This window comes from Pelecanus crispus, chromosome 15 (assembly GCF_030463565.1).
Source record: "Pelecanus crispus isolate bPelCri1 chromosome 15, bPelCri1.pri, whole genome shotgun sequence".
Taxonomy (NCBI): Eukaryota; Metazoa; Chordata; class Aves; order Pelecaniformes; family Pelecanidae; genus Pelecanus; species Pelecanus crispus.
The window spans coordinates 2,896,941-2,924,191 of NC_134657.1; the positions used below are offsets into that span (position 1 = coordinate 2,896,941).

Genomic DNA, 27,251 nt, shown 5'->3' on the forward strand with positions numbered 1-27,251 from the left:
TGAAAGCAGCATAAAATGGAGTTACCTCCCTGTCAGCAAAGTAAAATCTGCAAACACTATGTTTTTTTTAAAAAAAAAATCCTGAAAAAGGAAAACACAAAACAACACGGGAACTGAAGGGCAGATTCCCCTCTTAATCCAAACACTGGAAACAAAGGCATCGTAATACGACATTCCTCCTCAAAAGAAGCTCTACAGATAACTAACATGTGCAAATGTGTTTTTAGCTTTCCTTTCCCCAAGAGATAACTGTAGCTCAGCAGGGACCAAACATTCCATATAAATAAGGCGAGCTTTTTTTTTTTTTTTTTTTTTTTTTTTTTGCATAGTAGTTTATCAGTGATAGTCCCACCCCACTGAACCCTCCTTCGTCCACCTGCTTTGCCACCGAGCTGAGACCTGCTTCTTCAGGTTCTGGAGTCTAGCAGAAAGCTTGTACAAATCTCAAAGGCTCCTTCACCCAAAAAGATGGAATGAAGAAATTCCTTTTAATATTGTATTACTGCTTAATCCTAAAAGCTGTCTTCTAAACCCACTATTATTTTTAAGTGTTTACAGTTCAATTTGTAGGCATTCTTTTTTGTGCCAGACATTGGTAATTGCACCATAATTGTCTTGGGTTCGCTTCTCATTTTGCCAGTGTTCCTTTTGCCAATCAGTGGAGCAGTTCAATAAAACCATAAGCTTATTGAAATACCCAGAGCCTTTGCAGCACCATTCTCTGCTGCTACCAGATTTTTTTTTTAAATAATATTTTTTATAAAAACACCTGCTATTAATATTCCACTGGAGCTCAAAGTGGCTCAGCTTGGGGCAAAGGCACAATTAAAACACCATGTTTTCTTACAGGACTCTGCATTTATGATTTGTATAACAATAGAAATTTACAGCACCAATCCTCGGGTGGGGTGGGGATGCGTGTAGGAATGAGTCCTTAGAAACCCTGTGCAAGGGCTTACAAGTCTTTTTTTTTTTTTTTCCCCCATCAGTGTACTGTTTTTTGATCTTTTCTTGTATCTTCCCTTTCACTGGAATGCTCCAATTACGTATCAGCTGACCATGGGCTCCACATCCGTCTCTCTGTCCAACTCATCCTGAATTTCATCTGTGTTTCCTGAGTCGCTGCTGGCTACAGAGCTGGGAGATGGAGAATTTCTGTAGAAAAATTCAGAGAAAGGTTTAGACAAAAAATTAAGTATCAATGACAGAAGGAAAAAAAAGGGAAAAAAAAAAGACGAACCTTTAAAGAAAATGGTCACTTTCACTTCCCAAAACGATTTTGATGTCCTTTATTAACATTAAACTTTGGGTTTACAGTAAATATCAGTAGTAAACTTAAGCACAGAATCATAGAATCGTTCAGGTTGGAAAAGACCTTTAAGATCATCCAGTCCAATCATTAACCTCACACTACCAAGTCCACCACTAAACCAATTCCAGGCAGAGTAGCAATTTCATGTTTCCTGGCTGGGTGGCTGGATTATTTTTTAATGAAAGTGAACCTAGGAATCACTAAGGTTGGAAAGGCCCTCTAAGATCATCAGTCCAACCATCAACACAACACGCCCATGCCCACTAAACCATGTCCCCAGGTGCCACCTCTGCCCGTTTTTTGAACCCCTCCAGGGATGGGGACTCCCCCACCTCTCTGGGCAGCCTGTTCCAATGCTTGACCACTCTTTCCATGAAGAAATTTTTCCTAATTTCCAATCTAAACCTCCCCTGAATGCCAGACACACGGCACCCGGGAGTTTAGGCAGAGCCGTAGTAACTAAGGGAGCGGTGCAGGACCAGACCTCCACTTCTCTGGACTCTCAGCATCTCGCGTGCTGCCACCCCACCCTGCCATCTCCTATACAAACTAAGGCTGCCCTAGGTTTACGGATGGGGAAATGGAAACTAAATCCAATGAATATCCTCCAGAGGCTCTCATCATCCATACTAAGTACAGTCTTGAAAACTCAAAGAAAGTTCATGATCATCTTCTTTTAAGCCAGGAGGTGTACTGGGGGTGAGCAAGAGAGAAGAAAAATCCCTCATGTTATAGGGTTCTTAATGCATGAGAAGATTAACATACAAGTTCTTCAGACAAGTCCATAGTCAAGATTTAATTTGGGGGTTGGCTGGTTTGGTTTAAGAGTTCTAGGTCTATGACACTACGACTCATCTTCTGTCCAAGTTAGAAAAGAGGTAAATCCCTTTATACACTCCTGTTGGTGACATCCCTGTTTTTACCAACAGGTGTTGAATCCTTAAAAGTGTTACTGTGTGTAGGAACCTATATGTTGTTACAGGGTTCCTTTACAACTGATATTTGACCCTGAAGAAAACAAGATTATCTAGAGGATAAAGCTTTAGGACAAAATGATACTTTTGCTTTTAGAGAACTTGGCAGGAAACAAGAGCAAAATAAATTCCTGAAGCGCCCCAGGTAGAGTGGTAATATCTTATTACCTGTCAGCTGAGCCTTTGATAAGCCTACGACAGGTTTCCATTTGTACATCCAGGCCCCTTTTCATGCTACACATTTCCATATATTCGTGAAGGTGGCGATTCATGTCACTCTTGGCCGTGGCCAATTCCAGCTGTAAGAAATACGAGAAAATAATCAGCCTAAGGTGAGTTGCTAGCAGCTTCTCCCAGCTTCACTTAATTTTACATACTGGTGGGATGCTAAAACTGCCCAGAGCTGATCCAAAACACCTGCACAATACGTGCTCAGCCTCAGCATTGTGAACCGCCAATGTATTCATCAGCTTATGAAGTGTATTTTAATCAGAGCTCTGCACTGTTTTTAAACAGCCCTCAAGTTTTTTTCTGCTCCTTGGCATCTTGTTTGTCAACATGCAGTAATTAATGAAAGCATATTCTAGGCAGGGCAAAGACTTTGAGAAGCTACAGCTGTTGTGTCTGGCAACCTCTGATGCCACGTCTTGTAGAGCATTTCCCAGCAGGATGGTAGATGTGCAAGACAAATAGGGGAAAAAGAATAATAATGCCTTTTTATTCTCTTTGCTCTGAAGGTTCTCTCTCCACCAGCTACAGATCTATGCTTACTCAATAACAGGGCTGTACAGAGAATGGTATTTCGAAAAAAAATCACAAGGGTACCTCAAAGGAAAACACTTTTGCTTTCTTAGATAGATGTTCCACCTTTCCTCTGTGGGTATACCAGACCAGAACACGGCGCGTGTTTTCATCCATTAGAAACAATTCACATTGTCACGAACAATTTCCTTACCTCTATCTGCCCTATTGTTTCTTGGTATTCCTTGTCTCTCGTTTTAAAGAAAGACTCCGTTTCATGGATCAAGTTTCCCAGGTTTTCTTCCTGCAGGGGAAAGGAGAACACAAAGAATTAGCAAGAAACTAACACAGAATTCAGCAGCAGACTAAAGATTTTCTTATTTAATCTCACTCAGAAGTGTCAGTTGCTATGCTCTTCCATGCAAAGAGTTTTTTTTAACACATTTTTACACAGGCAAGGAATAGTGTGCTGCTTAAAACTGGCACACCAGGAAACACAGTTTTGTACTATGACCATGGCTTTGTACACGCAAAGATAAAGTCTCTGATCAAGGAACCTACAGACCAAGGCTCCAGCAATTAAACAGACAGCTGATGCATGCCAAAGAACCAAAACTATGGATTTTCCTGAACCTTTCACAGTCTGATCACGCTTAGACAGATTGTAATTGCTCTCCAGTCATGAGAATTTTTTCTTGCATTGACCACACCACGACTTACAGCTTTGCACTGGAATTCTCATTTTCCAATTACATATTACTCTCGGGTCCTTTCAGTCTCCGTTACCTCACATGTATGCATGCTCTGCACGCATTGTTTCCTATTGAAATTCTTCGCTTCACTGCTAGATAAAGCAAGCTCGCTCCAGCACACTACCGATGAAAATATCGCACGTAAGAACACATGCAGTCCCAAAGGAAACATCCTGCCAGACAACAGCTCCCGTATCATCATTGCTGTGGATTGACAGTACAGTCTGGGCTACAAGACATATAGCACTATTTCATGCTGTCACAAAGAGACTAAAACAATGCCATTCTTCTCTCTCATGTTATTACCTACCTCCCTTTTCCAGAAAAAAAATTATCATCAATTTAATGCAACTGCACTGATGAGCATTAATGATGTTTCCATCCTTCGGCCACATCTGTGGCAGCTTTATCAGGATCATACGCGGTATCAACGTCAGGCTAACCAGCCTATAGTTACAAGAATCATTCCACTTATCCTTTTATACGCAGAAGCGCTTTAAGGAGGAAGGTCATAAAAGAAGGTGGCAAGGGCACCGCGTAAGAACTTGAAAGGAATAAAGCCAGTGGAAGGAAGATTCGGGCATGTAAAGCACTCTGTTAAAGACCAGGCACAGACAGAGCAGTCTTTATTCTGAATCTCCATCTACAAGACAAATCTACCCTTTCCTTGTATAATTTTCATTTAGAAGGATTTAAGCTTCTTAAAACCTTTAGAGTTTTCGCACGGAAGGTCTGAGTTCGGCAATATTCCTCTGATAGCTGCGCTTATACATGCACACATGGGTATATGCAAATAAATCTGTCACTAATTCCAGCACATGGCTACACATTATCACTCTGCCACTCTCCCTGCTCAAAAGACGACATGTAGCTAAGTACGCTGCTTTCTGCAGTCCTAGCACTTCTGAGTAATCTCCACAGTTTCAGAGCACGCCAGATGATACACAAATGGGAAGATGTAAATTAACACACCCCTGGCAGTCAACACAAGACGATATTCAGGAGACTGCTGCCTCAGCATCTTTACACTACAGCGACGATGGAAGAAGGCAGGATTATTTCTTACCTACTGCTGTCGTGCTACTCAGTAATGAAATAATAGCATCACGTTTAAGACTACCCGCACAAAGCCAGACCTTGTCATTTCAATCTCTCTTTAGGCCTGTTTAAAAAGGCTCAGGAGTCACTGAATGAGGCAGCATGCAGCCATTAGCTTACTTTGCGTGGGATCTTAAGGATTAAAAGCAAGCTGTTTATTATCCACCAATGCCAGGAGATTGACTATTGACCGGGAAGACGGAAGCACAAGATTCACAGGTTCAGAAGATCCCTGGGGCCTTACGCAGTCCTGCAACCACAGCTTCTTTGTTTGCGATGGGCTGGAGGTCCTTGAACATCTTCCACGGACCATAACGAGTTTATCTTTCTCCCCGCTAGAGTAACTGTGCAATATCATCCCCACGCTACGTGTACTATTTTGATAATTGAAGTGTGAATGATAATCTACAGAGGAAGTGAGATGTGTGGAAGATATAGGGCTTCAGATAAGCAGCTGCTTAGGGTGACAGATTGTGTGATGCTCCTATAACAGCTAGACACATCGGATCTTTTGACACTTGCTTGATACTTTGAAATACTCAGTTTGAAAGAGCAGAAGAAATGAAGTTTGGCAAATAAACTGATTGCACAGACTGAAAAGCAACCAGAGAGAGAAAGCACTAAGAGGATTTTAAAATCAAAGCAAGTTTGCGTGGCAAACTAGATCACCAGTCAAATATCCAAAGGCTCAAATGGCTAAAAGCGCAGCCGAGGGATACAGTTTCTGCAGAGGATAGTTTGAGAAAATAATAAAATAAACTCACCTCTCCTTGGAGGTCAATTGAAGGATTGCAGTTTGTGAAGTCTTCCCAAAGAAGCAACGTTTCCTCATTCTCCTCCCACGTTAAACTATCACAGTCGTCATCAAAATCGAATGTCTCACGACTGTTAAGATAACAGAAAAAAGCATTAGCGAAAACTACTCCAGCCCCACTCCCTCAGTTCTTCAATTAATCTTCTTCTAGAAAAAAGGGGCTATGAGAACTGAACGAAGGACACAATGCAGCAGCTGAAACTCCTCAGATTTTTTTACAAACAGGCTTTACCACTATCCAAGTCCCTCGCTCCTGGGCTCTTTGCCACCCCAAAGCAGGATAAAAGATCCTTGTTAGCATTCCTGGTTCAAGCACACAGTCCTAGCTCTGTCCTCCAGATGGTGCTGCACATTAGTTTCCTCTGTTTGCAAAACCACAAAAACGTTCTAAACTATTCTTTTTGTACATGGGAAAATAAGCCCAAACACTCTTTGAGGAATTTTACAAGAAACAGCCACTAGAAGACTCCCTGCTGATTTTCATGTTGAAGTTCAGCCAACATTTTCCCAGCAGCACTTAAAAACATTATTTTCAAAAGTAACAACTATGAAAAAACTGAAACCCAAAATGATGTGCAGGTGAGCATAAGTACTTATCGTTGACTTGAAAAACAAAGATACTACTACAGCCACTTCAGACTGAGAATAAACAGTGGCAAGAGTGGCCTTTAACACTGTTATTTGGTCAAGCCCCTTTAGTACGGTCAGTTGTGCAATAAAGGAAAGTTTCAGAAGTCCCTTTTGGTTTGAACAGCAGCAGAGCGAAACACTAGTAGCTGCTTCTTGTCCTTGTTAAGGAGGCCTGACAAAAATCCGAAATTGCTCCCAGAAGCAGTCTGCTAATTTCCGACTGATGCATTTTTGTTACTTTAGTTTACTTCCTTTTAAGCAGATAACATCTCAGTCCGGAAGCTGAGTCCAATACTGTCTTTAGGAAGCTGAAGGGCTTGGCAAAAGACAGGCTATTTGTCTATACTTAGCATGACTTTAAAAAAATAATTTTAAAAAAACCCAATAAACTTGGACATAGATGATTGTGCCTTTTGCAATTCACTTTCTTCAAATCAGTTTCTTTTTGCAAGAGCTATCCTTGTCAGAGAGCACAAAGGCTCCCAGTCCTGACTGCCACTTACTTCAGACATACACACTGTTCAAAGCTGACATTTTACTACTAGACACTTAAAGATTAAGTTCATTACAGGTAAAATGCAAGTTGCTTTGTTTCTGTTAATGAGGCAAGTTATTCAGCTATTTGTAAGCTATTGTTTTCTACTTCGCAAAGCCCCCAAACCCAGACATCCTTAGAAACGTACTGTCTCCAGTAAGCCACGAACACTGTTCTATATCAACCCAATTTCAATGTATCAACAAGATTCCTACAGCACTTGGTGCCACATGGAATAGGACCAGGAGATAAGAATTCCATTAGCAGCACCAATAAGAACCGGGTATCACAGGGTAGGTTTAAGAACAAAATTAAAAACTAAATGCATTACCCACCTAGTAGCTGAATTTTAACCTCTTGCTTTTCTAAGAACTCCACACACTATTTGCTGTCACACTGAATCTAGCAGTGGAGAAGTCAAAAATCTGTCTTTATTACACTTTATATTAATAAGGGTCTAAGGATATCTAAAACAAGAGTCCTAACAAGAGGAGTTACCTACAACTTTTGCAAAAAAACATGCCCTCCTATATGTGAAATTTAGGCAGAAAAAGAGACACGTGCCCTGAAAACAGAACTTTTGGCAACAGCTGACAACAGAAGAGGAGCTAGTGCTTCTTAGTCTCTTGTGTACTCCTACGTATTAAATACTGTCCTACATTGTGTGGGAAAGCACTGGGAATTCTTCCCTCTGCAGTCACTGCAGAAGTTGGCAGAAGACACCCATATTCAAATGCTAGGAAAGTCAGACCTATGGTGCTTGCTGGAGCTTTTGTCTGCCAAAAGAAAACAGCAGAGACCCTCAAAAGTCTCCCCAGGCTGTGGCCATCTCCATCATTTCTAGAACAGGAAAAGAGAACAGCAGGGCGCATCGCCAGCCAGCTTCCTGAACCGCTTTGTGTGACACCAAGGTGCAGAGAGTCTCTTCTCGGCTGCTACAGGCTTCCCAATGCTCCCATTTGGGGTAAAGCTTTAGGCAAAATAAATTGCAATTCTTCCAGTTTGGGAGACCAGACTGTGCAGCAAGTCTTACAACACCGACATTCCTGGAATCTATAAGCTGTTGTCCACTGCTAGAACTGATCTTCCAGACAGATCCACCACTACCATTTGCCTATAGCTCGACTGAAAAATCATGCAAAATACTAGAAAAGTTTGTATCCATTTTGAACTGTGTTTTCGGTGACACTGCTAAATTCTATCCAGCCCAAGCAGCAGCAAGGTTCTTTCCAAAACTCTAGAAATCTATTATTCAGCCAAACATACAGAACAGACTCAAGTTTTGTACTTTTTTTTTTTTGTTATTGCATGTTTCTTCTTTTGCTACTGTTATAACAGCATATAATAGTAAAACTGGATGTTTGGTGTATTCTCTATAGTTCCTCCTACTTACGGGAGAAGCAAAAATCAGTTTTTATTTGAACTTCCAGAAAACCTTCAAGTATGTACCATGCTGGCAGCTGAGGTGTTCTGGGACTAAAGTCTGCATTTCAGAATAAGTTTTCCCCTCATCGTCCATGATACTCACAGCTGATTAAACATACGCTTCATTTCATCCGTGATGTTCAAAGAACAGCTGACCTCATCATCAGAGAACCTGCCGTTGTCTCCATCCTGTTCAGAGAGGTCATCATCAGATGTGTGCTTGCGTTCTTTCTTCTTGGAAGCCACCTTAATTGGAGAGAAGAGCAGTAACTAGAAGGTTCAACTGAGGTGCTGCGCCATGAGGGGCGGAAATAAAGAAGGAGAGGCATTAGGTTTGAGCAAATATAACTGTTCAGCAGTTCCCAGGCAATTCAGGGATTGCTCGTATTCAAGACAGGAATTGCATCTGTTAATGAGTGGTGAACACAGAGCACAGGGAAGCAGTTCAGAACGGCGAAGAGCAAAGCAAGCTGCAGGCTGCCAGCGCTCTACAGGTGTTCATCTGTTCACTGACACCAGTCTATGATCTACCAGAGAACATGCAGAGGTTAGAATGATACAGGGCAAAAGCGTAAGCTGGCAGGAGTGCCCAGGCAGCAGGCTCGAGAGCAATGACAGAACTCTCCCTCTCCTGCCACCACCACAGGCTGTTGCTCCCAGCATTGAACCACCACGAAAGAGTAGAAGGGAAGCCCTTCTAGATAGCCTCTATTTCAGGGTCATTCCCACCCCATCAGCAGAGGCAGACTGGTCTAGTCTTCAGGTTGACAGAAGAAGGGTTAACTGAACCATGAAATGCCTGGACAACCTCAAAGAAATGAAGTTCATAGATGTGCAGAGAACTCAAGGGATACCCCTGCCAAGGGCGCAGAGGGTCACTTCTTCATCTGAGGACTGTGAACGTAAGAGATATTCACAGATGGTGCCACAAACACAGTCCGCTTCCCAACCTACTGTAGTTTTTCCTCTACTTGGCATGTAAGCCGTCCCTTATTGGTATTGTTCTCCATGCTGATCATTTTAACCACTGCATGCTTGACCAGAAGTGAGCTTTGCAGTCACCTTTGAGCAGAAGGACATAGCAATTCTACTCAAAGACAAGAAGGAACCACTAGCACGATGCAATGGCTCAACATGCTAGAAAAATAATTGCCTCCTGTAAGGAGATCTGAGTCTTTCAGGACACATAAGAAAAAAAACAAACCCCCACTCGTCAAACATTTCGGCAACTTCACTACAGCCAGAAAGCACACCAGTAGAGACCACAAGGATCTTTTACAGTGGTTTTTTTATAGCATTTAGCACACTATATGGCATCACTGTACAGAGAAAAGCATCAGACCGACTGAAAGACTGGACAAGACACATTTAGACCAAAGTAGAAGGAAGCTGGGTTAATCACAATTGAAATTGTAGTTATGACAGAAGACCAACTGCATTGGGAGTTACAGGTTTGCTCCACGCAGAGCTGTAACCGCTTGCTTTTGGAGCAAATTACATGATTTTCCTGCTAGCACCAAGGAGCCACAGTAGCTCAAGGAAAGCAACTGGAGTTTCTAGTCTCACAAAGCAGTCATAGCTCACCACCACAGAAGCGTTATTTCTGGCCACGGAGCTTGAGCCAGAAATAAGAACATTCAGATGACAGTTCTACAAGCTTAAAACCTCTCACTTGTGAAGGGAACAAACGTGAGGAAGCCATTTATACAAGCCTAGACCCTGTAATGCTTTTTTCCCCTGCATTCATTGTAGACTAGCAGACTAACAGCATGTCTTAAAGGTCATCCTGAGACTTCTTTTTTTAAACTAAGTTTTGTGCTTTTAGTACTACAGCAGCTTCTGCAGAAGAGAGCTACACTTCAAGACTGAGAAAGAAGAAAATATGTCTACATAGAGAAATTTCAAGAAAAGGCAAATGACCTGGACCACACTCCTGAACACTGCTCCCTCTTGTCCCCTCACTTCTTGTCCTACCCTATGGAAAATTCATGGCCTAATCACCTGGAATATCTTGGAAACGTCTTCAGAGTTGCGCTGCTGCGCTACATCACACAGCTTGGCTGTGATATCGATTCGCCGACAGATGTCCATGTCCACCTTCATGGCCTTTTCTTGAATCTTTGTGTCCAGGTCTGTCATGGGCTGCAGGAAGGACAGCAGTGATTATCTTCTATTATTATACAGTTCAGGAAAGAAGAGATACCCCGCAGTATCTCTCTAACCCCAGGGCATACCATTCTTACACAATATCACATCTTGTTCTCCAGGAAAGGCAGTACACGCACAAGCTAAATGGACTAGACAGCTAACAATTAACATTCATATCTGATTCTAATAGAATTTCAACTCCGAGTGATTTGTCACCAAGAAACCTATACCCACCCCAAAAGAGCTGCCAGATGCAGCAACAGTAAATTTTTATTGGGTCAATAAAGCTTTGAAAATGGAGGAGAAAAACCCTGTTGAGCATGTGCAGAATAGAATGAAATCCAAAACCTGTGAGTATGCAACACTCCCCCCATTTCAGACAGAAAAACCATGCCTGCAAGGAGAAGTTGCTTTTAAAACAGAATCCAGGCGACACAGCAACTTCATACATACCATGAAAACATAAAATCAAGACTGGATCTAAAGAGATCCATGAAAGCTTGTGACAGAAAATACTCCTCATTGGCATTAACCTGGCTTCCAGCCTAGCAAAAATTCTACATGAAAAATATTTTGTCTTGCTTCACTCTGAGCAGTAATTATAAACATAATATTTAAGAGATACTCCCACTCAGACAGTACAGCTGGCTCCTTATGAAGAAACAGTGTTCCACAAAAAGCATATTTTCCAGCCTAGACGAGGCTTGCTCTGTTGGAAAGTACCACTTCAGTGGCTAGGCAATGCTTCCACTTTGACCAGAAAAGCAGAAAACCTCTTTGCGGAGCTTTCTTAAATACCAAATCACCTTTCCAAGAAGAAAGCTTAGGGTTGTTTTTGTTTAATTTTCTTTTCTTTTTTTTTTAAATTATTAGAGTTCTTCTCCAGCCCCTGTCAACCACCTCTGGACAAGTTAGAGATTTTTGTTTTCTAAACACACCGAGAAAAAGAAATCTCTAAACACTGACACCCTCTAAACACAATCTTATCAACTGAATAGGTACCAGCAATCCTTGGCCACAGGAATGCTAGCGAGAGTCACGTGCCAACATTTTGCATTTCTCTGCTCTAAATATTTACACAGTGGGATTCAAAACAAGCATTCTCACTGCTTTCCTTAGGCTCTCTTCTACCTTAGAGTTTGCAAAGCCCAAAGCACACTTTCTCTCAAGTTGAGGAGGATGTTTCGATTCACCAGCACCCTTTTTATACACCCTGAGCAAAATTTCTTCCTCAGCGAAAAAGTCATCACAGCGATGGAGCCCTAACAAGTTTCTCCCTTTCACACTGCCTCTAATCGAGAATAGGCATGCTTGGTTAAACACCAAAAGAAGAGACAGCTAACTGCCAAATTTCACATGAACAGATCTAGTGGCCCTGAGAGAATGTGTTTGACACCAGGGAGCAGGTTCTGCGAGCTTATATAAAGACAGAAGGAAGCAGTTCTACACAAAATTACAGAACAAATAAGCATAATAGGACATATTCATTAGGCAACTGGCATCAGCACTACTTCAGTCGTACAGAGAAAGGCACCTTCCTTAATGTTCACCTGGCTTATCTTTCTAGATAGCTGCATGAGTGCATGCTCTCAGTATGTCTAAATGTAAGAAAATTATCCAGTCACAGTCTAAGAGATCCCCCAGCTTTGAAGGAAAGTCAATATCTAATGAGTCATGAGGAAATTACTGAGAAAACAAGTTTTTTTTTAAAAAAAAAAATTAGGTCGAAACAGCACTGGAAACAAAGCCAGAACCTGAACAAGTGATACTGGGTTAATCTCTTCAGAGCTTTCATAAAGGGAGTTGGGAAACGCATACAGCGTGTTCCTTTTTGAGCAAGACTTTCTTGCGTGATTCAGAGCAAAATCCCCCTCGTTAGCAGTACACGGTGCTGCACGGGGATGAACCCTTTACCCTAACCTGCGAGTTCTCCAACATTTTTTTTTTTCCATGGCTGCAGATCTGAATGCCGGCACTGCCAGCTGCGGAGAACGGGGAAGGGAGGGAAGAGTCCGGGTTATGGGCTAAGCAGCAAGTTAATGCATCTCTACACAGACCAGACAGGAAGCAGGGGGAAGGGCGATCTGTCTGATGCATTAGATCATAAAGGCAGCCATAATGCTAACTACAAAGCAGCACTCACTAAGACCATAACCTTTTTATGAATGAAGCCATTTGCATGACACACACATTTCACAAAGGCAGTGGGAGCTGGTCACTCTGCCCTCCAGTGTACTTACATCACTCATCAGACCCTTAAAGACCACAAGTTCTGCTTTCAGTCTCTCAATCTTTTCATTTAACTCCTCCTGGAGAGCTTCCGCTTCCTGCGCCTCCTGCGAGAGAAAGCACACAAAGAACTAAGAGGTAACAGGCCAACATATGCTTCCTCACTTAACCTGAGGTGGGCTGATAAGGCATGTCACCACCCCCATGTCTCACTGTCAGAAACTTCAGCACCTTCCTGCTTCAGCTTCCAAACATTAACGCTATTCTCTAGCACACGGCAACGCAGTCAGCCGCTCTAGCTAGAAGAGAGCTTTTTAATTCACCAAATTCAAATAATTACTAGCATAATAAAGGGTACAGAGAAAACCTATACCTTTCAATACGTATATTCAAAACTTACCTCTCGCAAGGTTTCTACCATAGATTCCAGGCTCATTCTTCTTGTCAGTTCCTCTTCCCATCTGAAAGACAAGATTTGCAGGCGAAGCGTTAACTATGGAGAAAAGTAATTTTTTTTTTTCCCCCAGCAAAATCACAAGTCTTCTGATAGCTGTAGGATGATGACAGTTACTTGAAATGTAAAGCAGATGGTCCCCCTCACTTGTACACCCTCAAACCAGTAACACTGAGTCTGTAAGAGAAGAAAAGCTAAATCCACACTTACTGGGATCAGTACTCTTCCTGCTCTCCTATGCAATATTTGGTTGCAAATAAGGTGGGAAATCTTCAGTAAAAAAAAAAAAAATCAGTTGAAGGTAAGTTATCTGAATCAGTCTCGCTATTTATCTGTTTGGTCCAATCAATTCATATGTTTATGTGCCTTCTACATCAAAATCCTCAATAATCCACATGCCTCAGCTATTTCCTAGCACTACAATTGCAAGCAGAGTTCTCGGACAAGCATCCTTGAACGCAGGGTATATACACCCACTGCTGCTGCAGTACTGAAAGGGTAGAAGAAAAGGAATTACAGTTACAAACTGTATAATTAAACCTCATACTACAAGCATCATTATGTTTGAGTTCATTATCGGATTAACTGTTCCTCTTTTTAAGCACCGAAACTCTTTATAGAGCAAACCCCAGTATTTGACAATACTAACTTGAAAGCTAAGATTCTTGAAAACGTGACAATACACATTCGTACACGTGGATATGGTTTGAGTTGGGGGGGGGCAAAATTAAAATGCGTACCACTCTCTTCGAATGGCAGTAGTGCCACATGAGACTTGCCTAGTCCATTATAACAACAGGAATTACACCCCTGGAAAAGAAACTTTGGATACCACATGATTAGAAACAATCCTGTGAACGTAATCTCCGAGTCATGATAATTTCTGTTGCCACTTCAACGCTTTTTATAGTTTAACTCAAAATGGCAAACCATGGGCCCAGAAATCTGTTACATCAAAGCATTCTTGAAAATTCTTAAATCTGCCAAAACACATCGTTTCACCCTATTTTCAAATCCACAAAGAAGTCTGGTGATGGCTAGAATTCCAGGATATTCCCACTGAGGCAGACGATTTGATGCACGCATAATCACTACGCTACTCGATACATCTCCGCACGCAAAGCGCAAACTTAATCCCATCTGAAATGGAAGCCAGGGCGGACCATTTCCGCAGGAAAGGACGCGGGCAGGCACGGTGGTATTGCAGTTTGCTGTCTTCAGGCGCGATCAGAGGCACCTGAACGGGTTACATCTTAATGCAGTAGCAGCAGCGCCGGCAAGCGCAGTGCCAAGATGACATGCTGGCTACATCCGCTCTTGCCTGCTGTTGTGGTGCAGGAATATCCAACGTAACAGCGTGCGAATTCTCCGTTGAAGAGAAGTATGATTTATGCAGGAAGACTTGTTGTGCATCTTTTTACTAGCAACGATTTACTGCCAAGCAGAGTAAAATATTTAGGCTGAAATTTGCATTTGTCATCAAATGTTTTAGCTTGTATTTCCATATCCTATTTGTTTTCTGACTACTAATTACATGTACATTTCTATAAAAATAGTAACTCCTTTTTTCAGATTTTCGTATTAAAGTCAAGAAGGTGAAATTAATTAAAGCAGTCAATTATATTCGCAATCTGTAAGATGGTCTCCTTCTGTTACAGAAGGAGTGTTGCACGGCTTTAATCATTCCTCCTGGTCTTTCTGCCAGCAGGCTGTCATTTATGGATGGAAGTCAAGCAGACATTGCAAAAATTGATACGCTGCTTCTCAAGGTTTTAACTGTTGAAGTGAGGAATACTGGCTGCATTCAGGTTATCCTGCTGTATTATTTGCATCCCCACAGTGCACTGTGCATTCTGCAAAAAAAGGGAAGTATTTTTGGAAAAAACATATCTGCATATTTTTCCTGACTCTGCCAAAAGCTAGCAAAAAGGATTAGCATTCCTCCTCAGCAGTTCAGCCACTCTGGGCAGCTACCAAAATTAAGCATCTCAAAGTCTGCTCAGACTAACCTTCCTCATCCCGCAAAGATTCCAGTAGTTCCATTTCTTTGTGCCAGTTAAGTGCATTTTGCAGAATGGTGATTTACAGCCCTAATTCCCTTCCGTCAAACTCAAGAAAACAGTGTCTTCAAGAGAAGAGGAAAAGCACGCCTTCTTTTACACACATCCACGCTCTCCCCACAATCTCTGTGTTTCTCATTTATAGGAACAATAAAACAATCGGGTAGTTTTTAACCAGAAAGTTCATGCCCGACAGAAGGAAATTTACACTGGACTGATAGTAAGGGTCCTGCTAACCACTAATATCCCATTCTTAACCTCAGAGCACATTTCTCCCACCCACTACCAAGCTGATTAACCTCATTTAACAGCTAAAACCGCCAATCTTACTTTCTCCTCACACTTAAACCTTAGACTACTTGTAGGGAAGAGAGGAAGGAGATGGATGGGAAGGTGGAGGATGACAACGGAGCAGAGGATTAATTCTCCATTTAAACTTCCAAGGAAGTGAGACAATAGAAAGCTTGCTCATTCATGTGATCATCCTGTATTTGCTCTAACACCCATGGCTTTAAAAGGGACCCTGGCAGCTGCGTTACTACACGCTCCACAAATGTAATGGTAAGGAGCCAGCATGCCACTGAGAAGGCGCTAACTATGACTCTAACGTCTTTAATATTCAACATACTTGAAATTATTCTCCCAGTAATCAATATCTTTCTCTTCAGTTACCGTCTAAAGGCAGCAGACTTTCACAAGTCTTAATCCTGGCAGGCTGCGGATGCCCTCTGCTCCTTAGCCAACAGAACCGGTGACGCCGCTCGCGTCTGCAGCCGTTTACGATGAAAGGAGCCAAAGCCTGGTGCTCCCTTCATCTCGAGGAAGAGGGTAACGCCACCACATTAATCACCTCCGCAGCAGAAGCGGAGCAGACAGGTAACTCCTCTGCTGGATAACCACAGGAGAAGCAGCAGCAGGAATGACGAGGACGCTAATACCCCAAAGGGAAATGGCTGTACACACTATAGGCTAAAAAAAAAAAACCAAACCCCAACACCAGCCTTCACATATTTGCTGCAGGATATTAACTAGCCAGCTGCTCCTGCTGCTCTCAAATATACTTATTTCTTGGCTCAGATGCATCAATTGCTATGATTTCCAGCTGTATCCAAAAATCTTTTTTCTGACCCAGAAAGGCAAATGCTGCCATCTAAATCTACCAGTCTTCAGGGTTTGTTATTATATTTTCAGTTATTTATTTAAAAAAAAAAAAAAAGGCAAGATGAATTTCAAACCTAACCAAGCTTTTTTCCTTCTCTCCCACCTTCCAAAGATGTTTTAGTTCCAGCCACCACCTACCCACCCCCCAAATAAAGTGCTAGTCTGAATTTTGGAAGCTATGGATCTGTTCCCCTTTTACCAGATGTGACGCATTACATTCCAGCGGCATTCAGTCACTGCAGCTTCAGGCCCCAAACTACTTCTGCAGTCATGTCTTACATAGCTTAGAGGAGAACAAAGGATGCTGGCTTGCTTTAACGGGAATAGCTACGTTACAAGGATATTAGACAAACAAAACACATGAATAGTCAGCTAGGATTAACATTGCTTAAAGCGGTGTTCTTGTAAAGCTGAGTCACACCGCAAACTTGTGTGTTTCCTTTGAAATTGGAAGAGTAGCTACCAGTTCACCAATACTAACATCTTCTCCTACACCGAAGAAAGCCAATGGAGACATCTCAAGAACTGGATAATGTCCCTTAAAAACTTCGAGAAGTTTTCAAACCTTAACGTTCATGAAATTAAACCGAGCAGTCTATGTTAACACAAGCTTCAAATCACTTTCCCACTCCCTGAACAACTGCATCAAGGAACACGAGCATCTTCCTTTCCTCTCCCCCAGTATCACCAAGTTTAGAAATACAGACCAGTGACGAGAACTGCCCACTGGAGCAGACTCCCAAAACCTCTTTAGAACAGAAAGTTAGTTTTAGAGAAGTGTGCCTTTCCAAAAATTGTTCAGTAATTTTCTTTTTAAAACCTGGAATTTTAAGATGTGAGTGTGGTATTATTTAGACAATGTGCTTACAAAATTGGCCAGACAGAAACCTACTGTTTTAACTATGTTTTGCTCAAGGCAGAAAGGCACAAGTAGACTAGTTGATAGTTAACGATGCCTGATGGTATCAACTGCACTATTTCTTTCATTAAAAATAGCCCTCCCTCGAGGCAGCAAATATTCCTCAAATAACATTTCATGACAATAAATTTTTTTTTCCCATAAGAAAAACTCCTTAGGAAGACAAGACTCTTCTTCCTGGTAGTTTTATACCGAGTCACACAGAGAAGAAAAGCAAACAGAACAGCAGAAAACATTTACAGGGGTCTAAGCTTCTCCCCTGCCATTCTCTCGGGTACTGACTCTGAAGCTTTTCACTCCATTTTGTTACTGTTGGAGTGTCTTCCCATCAGTTTGTGGGGAGAAAAGCAGTAACAGAAAGGAAAACCTAATAGCTCTTGAGTGCTTGAGTCCACAACAGGAAACAAAAGTGTTAGTTCAAACAATGACTATAAAATGCTCGTGAAAACATTAATAGCTAACAATTCCTGAAAACATAAACATACTGAACGGACAAACTGTTGTCAGTGCTACTTCAGGGAACAGCATAATTGTTTTTTCTTGCACGCTAAGCCACCACTATTCCATTTTTGGCACGAGATGCACCCAGCCTCGCTCATCTGTTGGATACGAAGCATCTAAGGTGCATTCTCTGATGTACCACACCTGCGAGAAGATGGAAGGAAACACCCGTGCTACGGCAGGACCAAGCGATCGCACCTCCGGCGCTGCCCGGGAGGGTTTGTGCTCTGCCGGCACAGGTTAGAGACACGTCTTCGTGCTCCCGTTCCTTTGTGGCAGCACTGCTTGTTCTTTTGCGTGTTTGGATCTTTTTGACGCCCATACGTTGTTTACAGGAACTCCAAATGGCAAGGCGTACTGCACCGCTCACCAGCGCTGGCATGAGATTTAACACTTAACATGCACAAGCCTAACCGATTTAATCATTGCGCATTACTCATGGTCGTTACGTGCCGCCTCTCGCTGCGGGACTGTAGTAACATGCCCACTAATCCCCTCTCCAACACCTAGATAATAACTATCAACATTACAGTTTATAGCTGGTTATTATATACTGATTTCATTTGAATTGACTTAACGGCCCATCAGATGTACAACTTTATATTCCCACACAAAAGGCTCCACAGCCTAATCCTGTAATCTGCCAAGACAGAAATTTAGGCAGGACATGCTGTTTGAGAGAAACATGCTGTGGTCGTTTGGGACAAGAAAGCATCATGTTCAAGACTTTCTGGAGAGATGTAAAGAAACCTTTACGATACTAAAATTCTGCTGCAGGACCAGTGCCTATTTAACCATTTGCAACAGTGTTTCTTAATTGAGAGAAGAACCTGCATCTGCAATCTCACTAAACCATTCCCGATACAAGAAGGCAGTTTGGGATTGTAAATACAAATAGTCATCTGCATCTTTTCACTAGCTCAAAAAGAACTGGACCATGCAAGATGGATTTCATTTTAAAAAATCTCTATGAAGCCTTCTTTATTTTGTTAACCAAAAAAAAAAAAAAAAGAAAAAAAGAAACAATGCACCATTCTCTCTGCTTTTAGAATCCTTGCTTAAGAGATCATTTTCCTATCCAGTCTTAGTTTAGCACTAAATTTGATATAAGGTTGCATTAAACAATTAGCTTATTCACAAATGCTACCTCTTGTTTAAGTGAGCATTTTTAAGATGCTGTAATATAGGGATTCTTCCAGATTATCCCAAGCACAGACCATTTTGATCCCACATGCCCTGACTTCTTATTGAAGCAAATTAAATGTCAGTTGATGGGCTCCATGTAAAACGTATTAATTTAATGTGAACATCCGAGTCCATTAAAGGCTGGCTGTAACACAACGGCAGCGGCACTCTTGAATGAAGTCATGTTTCTTGCCTGTTGCAAGCAACATCCTCTCCACAGAATCTCTTTGCTAGGAGTCAGTCGTTGCAGCATTAAATTTCCCAAACATCAGAGCGACGGAAGAGTGTGTATCCTTGAACCTGCAGCAATGGTTTAGATGATACAGGTAAAATTGACGCACAGCAGAACTTGAGCCCTTTGCACTGTTAATACTTGGGTGTTTCATTATAAGGAAAGGTTAATATTAAATTCCTATTCTAGACTCGTGCTCTACTTAAAACAGCATCCAGCCTTTGAACAACAGCAATTGCTTGTGAAGAGAATTACTAAAAGGACTTACTATACAGAAAAACACTGCATAATTATCCCTCTCGATTACATACACCTGGAAAGATGCTCCAGCCTGTTACTGGAACCACAATAAAAATAATCTGCAAGTTCATTTGTGTTTTGTTCCTGACCACACAAAGTGTTTAAACAAAAGCCATGCATAATGTCACAAGAGTTCAACAACTTCAAGCAGAAGCAACAGCCATGCCTGCATTCCTTTCTGAAGAAAATTATGGTGCTTTTAATACATTAGGAGAATCCACATATAATTGTGCAATATTCACAGCAACATTAAACACATTGTAAGCTACACAGCTACAAGTCGTACACTCCTGCATGACTTATTCTTGCAAACAACACCGCACTAAATAAAGGCCAGTTTTAAATCTAAGGTGTCTTTTGATACTTGGAGAAGCTTTGGACCTCTCTTTTTGTACTTGCACCCAGCCCCAAACACAGAAGTTCATTAACAAAAACACAAGATACTTATTCAAAATAGGTTTAACACAGTAGGAGAGGCTGCTGTTGGGTGTTTTCACAATATTTTGTACAACTCCCCGACAGAGAAAGCACGTAAAAGATTTCCTGTCCTTGAGAAAGAAAAGCGCCAATTATGAACATCAGCTATTTTCAATCTCATAGCTAACCAAGTAAAGAAGAAAAATCCTTGAAAGTCTTCAATTTACCAGTGCATCCAAGGCTATTAATGTCGGTAGTCTATTTCCACATCACATCGTAGTAAATTACTTTGAAATTCTGCTGCCTTCAAATAAATAATGATTTCCCCCCCTTCCCATAGGTAGATTGAGAAATAGGGTAAAACAGATAAAGCCATCAAGCTCACTGCTGCCCAGCTTTCACTTTGAGTAAGGCCATGCTGAGAGAACCATCTTCCCCGACTGTCTAACTGCTCTTGACTGAAGAACTGCGATTCAGCTTGATTTCAGAACACGGAGGTGTTGGAGCTCTGAACTGAACAAGTGCCACGCAAAGCAGTCTTGTCTTTTCTCTTGGCGTTTATAACCCGATCAGCATCCTGGTTTCTAAGCCATTCTGCAGGAGAGGGGCCAGAACTTCTGCAAGGAGGTAAGTTACTTTTGTTGGAAAGAAAAGTTCTGTACAGCTTCCTCTTTCCCCACGTACTGCCCACTCTTTGCTTCTCTACACCCGTTTCATATTCTCCTAAAGAGAAAGATCAGGCCCATGGCAGCAGAACCCGAACTGCGTATCACTCACCTGCCTATTCTGCAGCTGCAAATGATTTTAAATATTGCTTAACCGGTTAAGCCTCTGAGAAGTGTTCAAAGCCACAACTCCTACCAGCAACGGCCAGGAGTCCACCCTCCTGAACTGAACCTGAGCAGGTAAGGTCATTCTTTTTAGCATTTCATGCGAGCTCATAGCATCTTTACATTTCTGCACAGCTCTTCTGCTACTCCCATTCGTTTCAGGCATAAGGAAACCATAACTGCTTTGGACGAACGGAGCTTTTACACTGTAAGGAGCAAAACCACAAAAGGCCTCTGTCTATTCAATCTTTACTTATGAAGTATCCATACTCTAGAATCAAAGTATAATTAAAAAATCACATTTTATCACTAGTGTCATCCACAACGTTAAACCATTGTGCTGATCGCAGGAACACAACCATTTCCTGCAGAGAAATGATTTCTGGTTAGTCATAAGCTGTTCCGCCTGGTAAGATACCATCGCATTGCGAGCTCTCGGAACAGGGCTTATGATGTAATTCATGCTATGACAACTAATACATAAGGTAAACTAAACACCACTTTCTGTATCCTCCTCTTACGTTTGCCAGAGTGCCAAGACATTTACGAATTTGTGTCCAACCTGTCCCAGCAACCACAAACACCAGAAATAACAGATCAAGCTGCATTTACCTCTCAGCACACAGTGGCGGGCACCGACAGGCTGCAGGAACGTGTTGCAGGCAGAATTAACGCCAGTTGTATTCCCCTCAGCACCAGCAACTCAAATTCATTTTTCACTCCTGTCAAAATCTTCATGACAGCGTTTACAACCCCTGAACAAATATTCGTCTCTTAAGCATGAACAAATAATTCTCCGGCATGGATCTATGGCAGTTTTTGACAGCTGAAATGCAGTTTTTTCGCTAGGCAGAGCAGACCCCAGGGAAGGGGAGAGGGATTTGTTCAGTAACATGAGAAAGCGGAGACTGACTGCCTTCCATTTTCCCGTCAGCTTAGCAGTGACTGAAGCTAGCCCAGAACTGTTTCTAACAAAAGAGCCTTGTGAAAAAAGCAACTCGGGCAAATGCAAGGCCCACAAGTTTGGCCTGTGGGCTTGCTGGGGGGGGTTAAGGATTTACTGTGTGCACTAAAGGAAGAGCAGCCGAGAGAGCAAGGTAAGGACAAAACAGTCTACAATTAGAAAAATACCAACAGCTCAAGACTAGGCAAAGACTTAAGTGGGGAGGGGGAAAATCTGCAACACGGAGAAGAGGAACCGCTCAAAAGCCTACCTCTAGGAAGTTCCCCACTGCAAAAGGGAAATGTTATAATGAACTAATGTTATAATTCCAGTTACTGAGACCAGCCCATAGTTTTATTGACACAGCCTTGCAGCTATCAGAAACACATCATAGACATGCAAGCTGCAAAACAATTACATTAGCTAGGATACCAACTTCTAGCAAGCTGCTCTGTGTCATTAAGACAGGCAACAACTATTCCTCACACCAACAGAATACCCAATTTCTGCAGCTGGTCCGAATTCAGCCAACTGCTGGGGAGTGGGACCTTCCAGCACCACGTCTGTGCCTCCGAGATACCTGCAGCAACATTTTATTCCGAAAGGAAACATTAGACACACAGTTTGCTTGACAAGTCAGCTCTGATTCCAGAATATGATATAGCACACGCATGGCATAGTAAGTATGATTAGGTCTAACTATGAAACATCTGATAAGATTTATACCCACACACCCATTTGACATGGATCAATACAGCATGACACTTTTGGCAAGATGAGAATCAGAGCACTGCATTTTGGGCTGCTTTTTAGCTCAACTGTGCAGAATTAAGTCATCTTTGGAAATATTTTATTCTAGCCTAGGTAGCTACTACATCAGTCTTCCTGGGACAATGCTCAAACTCTCGGTTCTCTTCCTCTTCTATCAATTAAGGCCAAGGCATTTCCCCCATTTTTGTAGGTGTATCCGCTTATTTTTTCCTCTTTTCTCTCCCTCTATATATATTTCTATTAACAATAAAAAGGAAATTTAATAAGATGGACACATCCTGATTTCACTGTATTGGAGGACAGCATCAAATTTCCAAGACTATTTCCCATGCTGCTATTCTTGCGTACCTCCGACGGGTCTCACGGTGCGTTGTGCCAGCAACCCACCGACCAGCACAACCACAAAACAAAGAGGAAAAGGAGAACCCAAGCAACTAATACAACTGAGAAGAAATCCCACTTTCACAGAGATCACACCAGCAGTTTCAAAAGCCATCGTACCACACCCCTGCGTTTAGCTCATAGCCGAGTCCGTGCTCATGTCAGTTCTGTCTGATCAAACTGTTTTCCAGAAAATAGCAGCACTACACCCATTTCTACACATTAACATGGCAAACCCTTATCTCATTTGCCACTGAAGCATACAGAAGAGCTCTGCAGACCCTAGGCCTGCAGAAGACAAACTGCAAGCCCAGCTTATGCAACAGGCAAGGCAGAGAACATTACATTCCTGTAAAATTGTTGTTGTAACTGTAGATAAAAGTAATTACTCTGACTCATTCTGAAACAGGTAATCTGAAAAGCACAGGATTACATTACTGTATAGCACTGCTAGCTACGAGTTAATTATCAAATACCGAATTCCCATGTAAGGAAATCTCTAGCAAACATAACTACTACCAACCTCATGCATTAGAGACAGCCGATCATGTATATGCATTTATTTTACAACTCTGCCTATCAACAAGCTGCAATTTTGTGGTATTTAATACGTCAAACATTGCAGTGTTTTGTCTTAATACTTTGGCACAGGCATACATATAAAATTGCTGTAAAATTCATCCAAGTAAACTCACTACTCCTGACTAATGACCATCCTCTTAGAAGAAAATATTACCGAAATACAGTGACAGATGCTATAAAACTTAAGTGAGGGACAAAGAACAGAACAGAGACTATGAGCCTGAAGAAAAGTACTGACTTCTCTGGTTTTTGTTTTTTTTTTTTTTTTTGTTACTTCCTGCAAAAATCAAAAAGCTGCCCATTATTCTCTACTCCTCCTGCAAAACTGCTTTATGTTTATCTACCCACCTATGGTATGGCAGGAGGGTTAAATTTCATTATGTGGGTCTGACTGACACGTACAAGCATCTCCGAACAAATGAGAAGCAGAAGTTGGACATCTTGAAGTAGTTTCTTTGCTAACCCTGCAACAGCAGGGCAGAAAACAGTAGCCTATCCAGTGCTTTTAAATTATATTGCAATTATTGCATAGGCTATTCATCATCTCCAATTCTTTCGGTCAACAGGCAGAAATAGCCTGGTAGAAGTGCTAATGTGAGAAACTTGTAGAATTGGAGTGTCCTGCACTAAGAAGGTCAAAACAAGCTTTCAGCGACCCCGTGCAGACAAAGGGGAGTGTGCGCGAGGAGGATGAACTGGGAACACAGTATGCTATTATCCCGGCGTCCCAGGACGGCCACGTGATTGCTTTGGACAGCTCATCTCCAACATCCACATCATTACCGAAATAAATACAGGCTACAGTAGAACAGAACGGAGCGAGAAAAATTTCTTCTGCAAATTGGAAGTTGGGTTGTTTATAAGGGAGTTACCAACAATACTTCAGTGCTTGGTTTCAGCAACGAAACTGCACAATGAAAAGGGATTATTATAACTGACTCATGTAATAATCACAGAAAAATCCATCCATTGTTTAGGGAAACTTAAAAATTGCTTAATGTTCTTAATTTAATCAAATGTATTTAAGCAGCAGAAGATAGGCACCAGCATGCCTGTCCCAGGATCTGAAGCTTCACTGACTTAAGAAGAAAAAAAATTTACAAAAATTTACCAAAAAAAAAAAAATCTTATTCCAGGGTTTCAATACGGTTTTAACAGTTTGCTAAGATGCAAGACTACTAAGATGAGTACTTTAGAAAAAAAAAAAAAACCTCCATGCCATTGTAAACTGCACACTAGGTAGTGTTAAGCAAGTATTTGTAATAAATAAAAGGTTTCTGCAGCCTGCCACCAAAAATGACTTTCAACTCCTATCCTCCCTGCTAAAAATTTAGCTAGTGATCTGACCCTGATATACTGTGGTTTCTAATGCAGGGGGGGTCCCATCCTGTTTCTCTTCTCCCTAGCGCACTCACTTCAAACTCTTAGTCATCTACCTCCACTTCAGCACATTAATTTTAGAGCAGTAATACAAAATACCCATTAATACATCTAACAGGTCAGCAAAAGTATTGCCAGCACACGTGACCACGTCAAACTTCGACATGACTTGTTTCTGAAGGCAAGCACCCCGAGAGCTTCATAGCTGTTGCATAAAATCCAGTTACACGAGACTGGAGCTGATTGTCAAGGTTCTCCCTCTGGTCTTCAGCAGCACATGAAGAATCCACATTTTTCCAAAGATAACTGTATTCCCCCTTCCCTCACCTTTCCTTTTTTTCTTTTTTACCCCTAATTCTCAGTTCTCTTTCCCATTCTTTATCCCCAGAACGCAGGAGACACTTCAAGAGCTGATAAAAATATTAGTAGGGAGGAAAGCTTTTGGGTGGGAGGAAAAAGAATAAGAAAGCATACAATAAACTAGATTTGAAATCTACTTATAGTCAAGAACGCTTACTGTAACAAAGGAATATAATTCTATATAGTTCTAACCTGGCAGCAACTTCAAAAAGATGTCATAGAAGCGTGGTCTAATATACACCATCACCATTTTAAAAATACATTTGTATTTTTATGGTGCTCAGGACATTTCACTTGTAATTTCTCGCCTCCTACTACTGCTAAGGTCTCTTCGCAAAATGCAGACACCTTGCCAGAAGTCTGGCAGCCGAGGAGGCAAGTAGTTACAGAAGAGATTTAAAGCCATAATAAGATCTAATGCTAAGCTGTCGGAAAGTACAGGCGAACTTCTGTGGCACGAATTTCCTTTCTATTTTCTATAAACACCTCATGAAAGCTTTCATGAATGTCCTCTTGGAGGCTGCCAAGTTAAAATAGTGCATTATCTCAGCTGATGCACATGACTACATGGAAGGTTCTTACATCACAGCTCTGAGAGGAGTAATCTAGCAGGCTTTTAACTACAGGAAATTTTTCCCATGTAGGGTGAGGATTATTTCTTTTCAGAACTGCCTTATGACTTCATGGCAAGCTGCTATGAAGAGGAAAACCTGGATATTTTGAGCACTGCTGTCATGCTGTGGGCCTCCTGCTCTCCAGACAGAGCAGGGATTTTCTGGCCCTGGAACATTTACACTCACGTTGAGTCTGTGGGCTTCAAGTTGAGTCCCACCAAACGGATCCCCAGCTAGATCTCTCGTGAAGGGGTTGGCACACTAAGCCAGCATGAAGCCCAGTTTTACTCAGGAGAGCAAACCAAGGGTATCTGCCCGATTTCCACAGTTAACAGCTGAAGAAAACCCTAGTTAAACTGATAGCCTTTCTGAAGGATTGCTTTCAGGAATACGTCAGACTAAATAGCATGCGTCGCATCTGGGCTAGCCGGTGACCTTAAAAGAAAAAGAAGTAACACCACTGGCACAGCACCAAGTGGTCAGAGACAGCACCATTTTCAACACCCACTGCAATCTACCAACACATAAACCCCACCTCCTTTTCAACAGATATTCCCATCTTCTCTCATTTCAGTATTCAGGCAAATCACCCATTTCAGGGAAAAACTGCTCCATTTCTGTAAAGAAATACTAAACTATGTAATTAAATGTACCAGTAGCTAAGCTTAGCTGTTAGAATGTAATCTGTACTAAGTTCAAAACACTGGTATTTTAACATCTTCTCTCATAAAAGGTCTTCATTTGACTTAACTGATTTTGAGTAAATAAATGCTTTCTGTATAGAGCCATTCCCTTCACTAGCCATCTTGTAACCACCCTGCTGTTATCACCTGAAACTAATTCAGAAAGGCTCTGATAAGACCAAGTGATAATAGACTGGGATTACTCATCTGTGGAAAGGAACCAGAAATCCTGCTGGAATGTATTACCACAACATTTTCATTCACTTCTGCAGTTTTTCAGCCTGAAATGCCAAGAATAACTGCAAGTTGCAGCTGAAGTGCTCGCTGCTCTCCTTACCTTGTCTTTAGGTTTATCTCCCATCTGCCCTCCCTCTTCCTCCACATCCTTTAAGAACCAGCCTCAAAACGGAGAGCTAGGAGTCATCTTAATCTCTGCCCCAATACTAAATACTTTTACTGAACCTATTAAAGATCAAGGAAACTGTTTATTAAGATAAGATAATGCTTATCTGCTTTCAGGAGTCAGGAAGGCAGGTGGGATACATACCTAGTATGCAGCAAAGTCTCCCAGTAGTGCTCCTGTATAGCCATTATCGTATCTACTTTTTAAAAGTTTTATTACCTATGTAAAGGTAAACATAGTCTAGCTTTTATGTGCACTATCAGGATTCTAAGTACTAACAAAGGGTAAGAAATAAACCGCTTTTCAAAGGCTCCTATGACACTTGAGGAAATACACAGTACTCCTCACACGGTCCTTCAAGAACTTCAAGAATGCTCACTCTGTTTAAGCCGCTTTAATCACTTCTAGCACAATGGG

The 27,251-nt window shown here is 41.7% G+C and overlaps 1 protein-coding gene across 1 annotated transcript in view; it reads right to left on the reverse strand.

Annotated features, from left to right (window-relative positions):
* Nucleotides 1-346: 346 nt before the first annotated feature.
* Nucleotides 347-27,251, reverse strand: part of IFFO2 (intermediate filament family orphan 2) — a 38,297-nt gene continuing 11,392 nt past the window's right edge. Inside the window, exons 2-9 of the mRNA XM_075721541.1 lie at nucleotides 13,059-13,119; nucleotides 12,670-12,765; nucleotides 10,283-10,423; nucleotides 8,385-8,527; nucleotides 5,642-5,762; nucleotides 3,242-3,331; nucleotides 2,455-2,585; nucleotides 347-1,155 (exon numbers count right to left, since the gene is read on the reverse strand). Of these exons, the coding sequence (XP_075577656.1) occupies nucleotides 1,050-1,155; nucleotides 2,455-2,585; nucleotides 3,242-3,331; nucleotides 5,642-5,762; nucleotides 8,385-8,527; nucleotides 10,283-10,423; nucleotides 12,670-12,765; nucleotides 13,059-13,119 (889 nt within the window). The 3' untranslated portion in view covers nucleotides 347-1,049. The remainder of the gene's footprint in view (nucleotides 1,156-2,454; nucleotides 2,586-3,241; nucleotides 3,332-5,641; nucleotides 5,763-8,384; nucleotides 8,528-10,282; nucleotides 10,424-12,669; nucleotides 12,766-13,058; nucleotides 13,120-27,251) is intronic.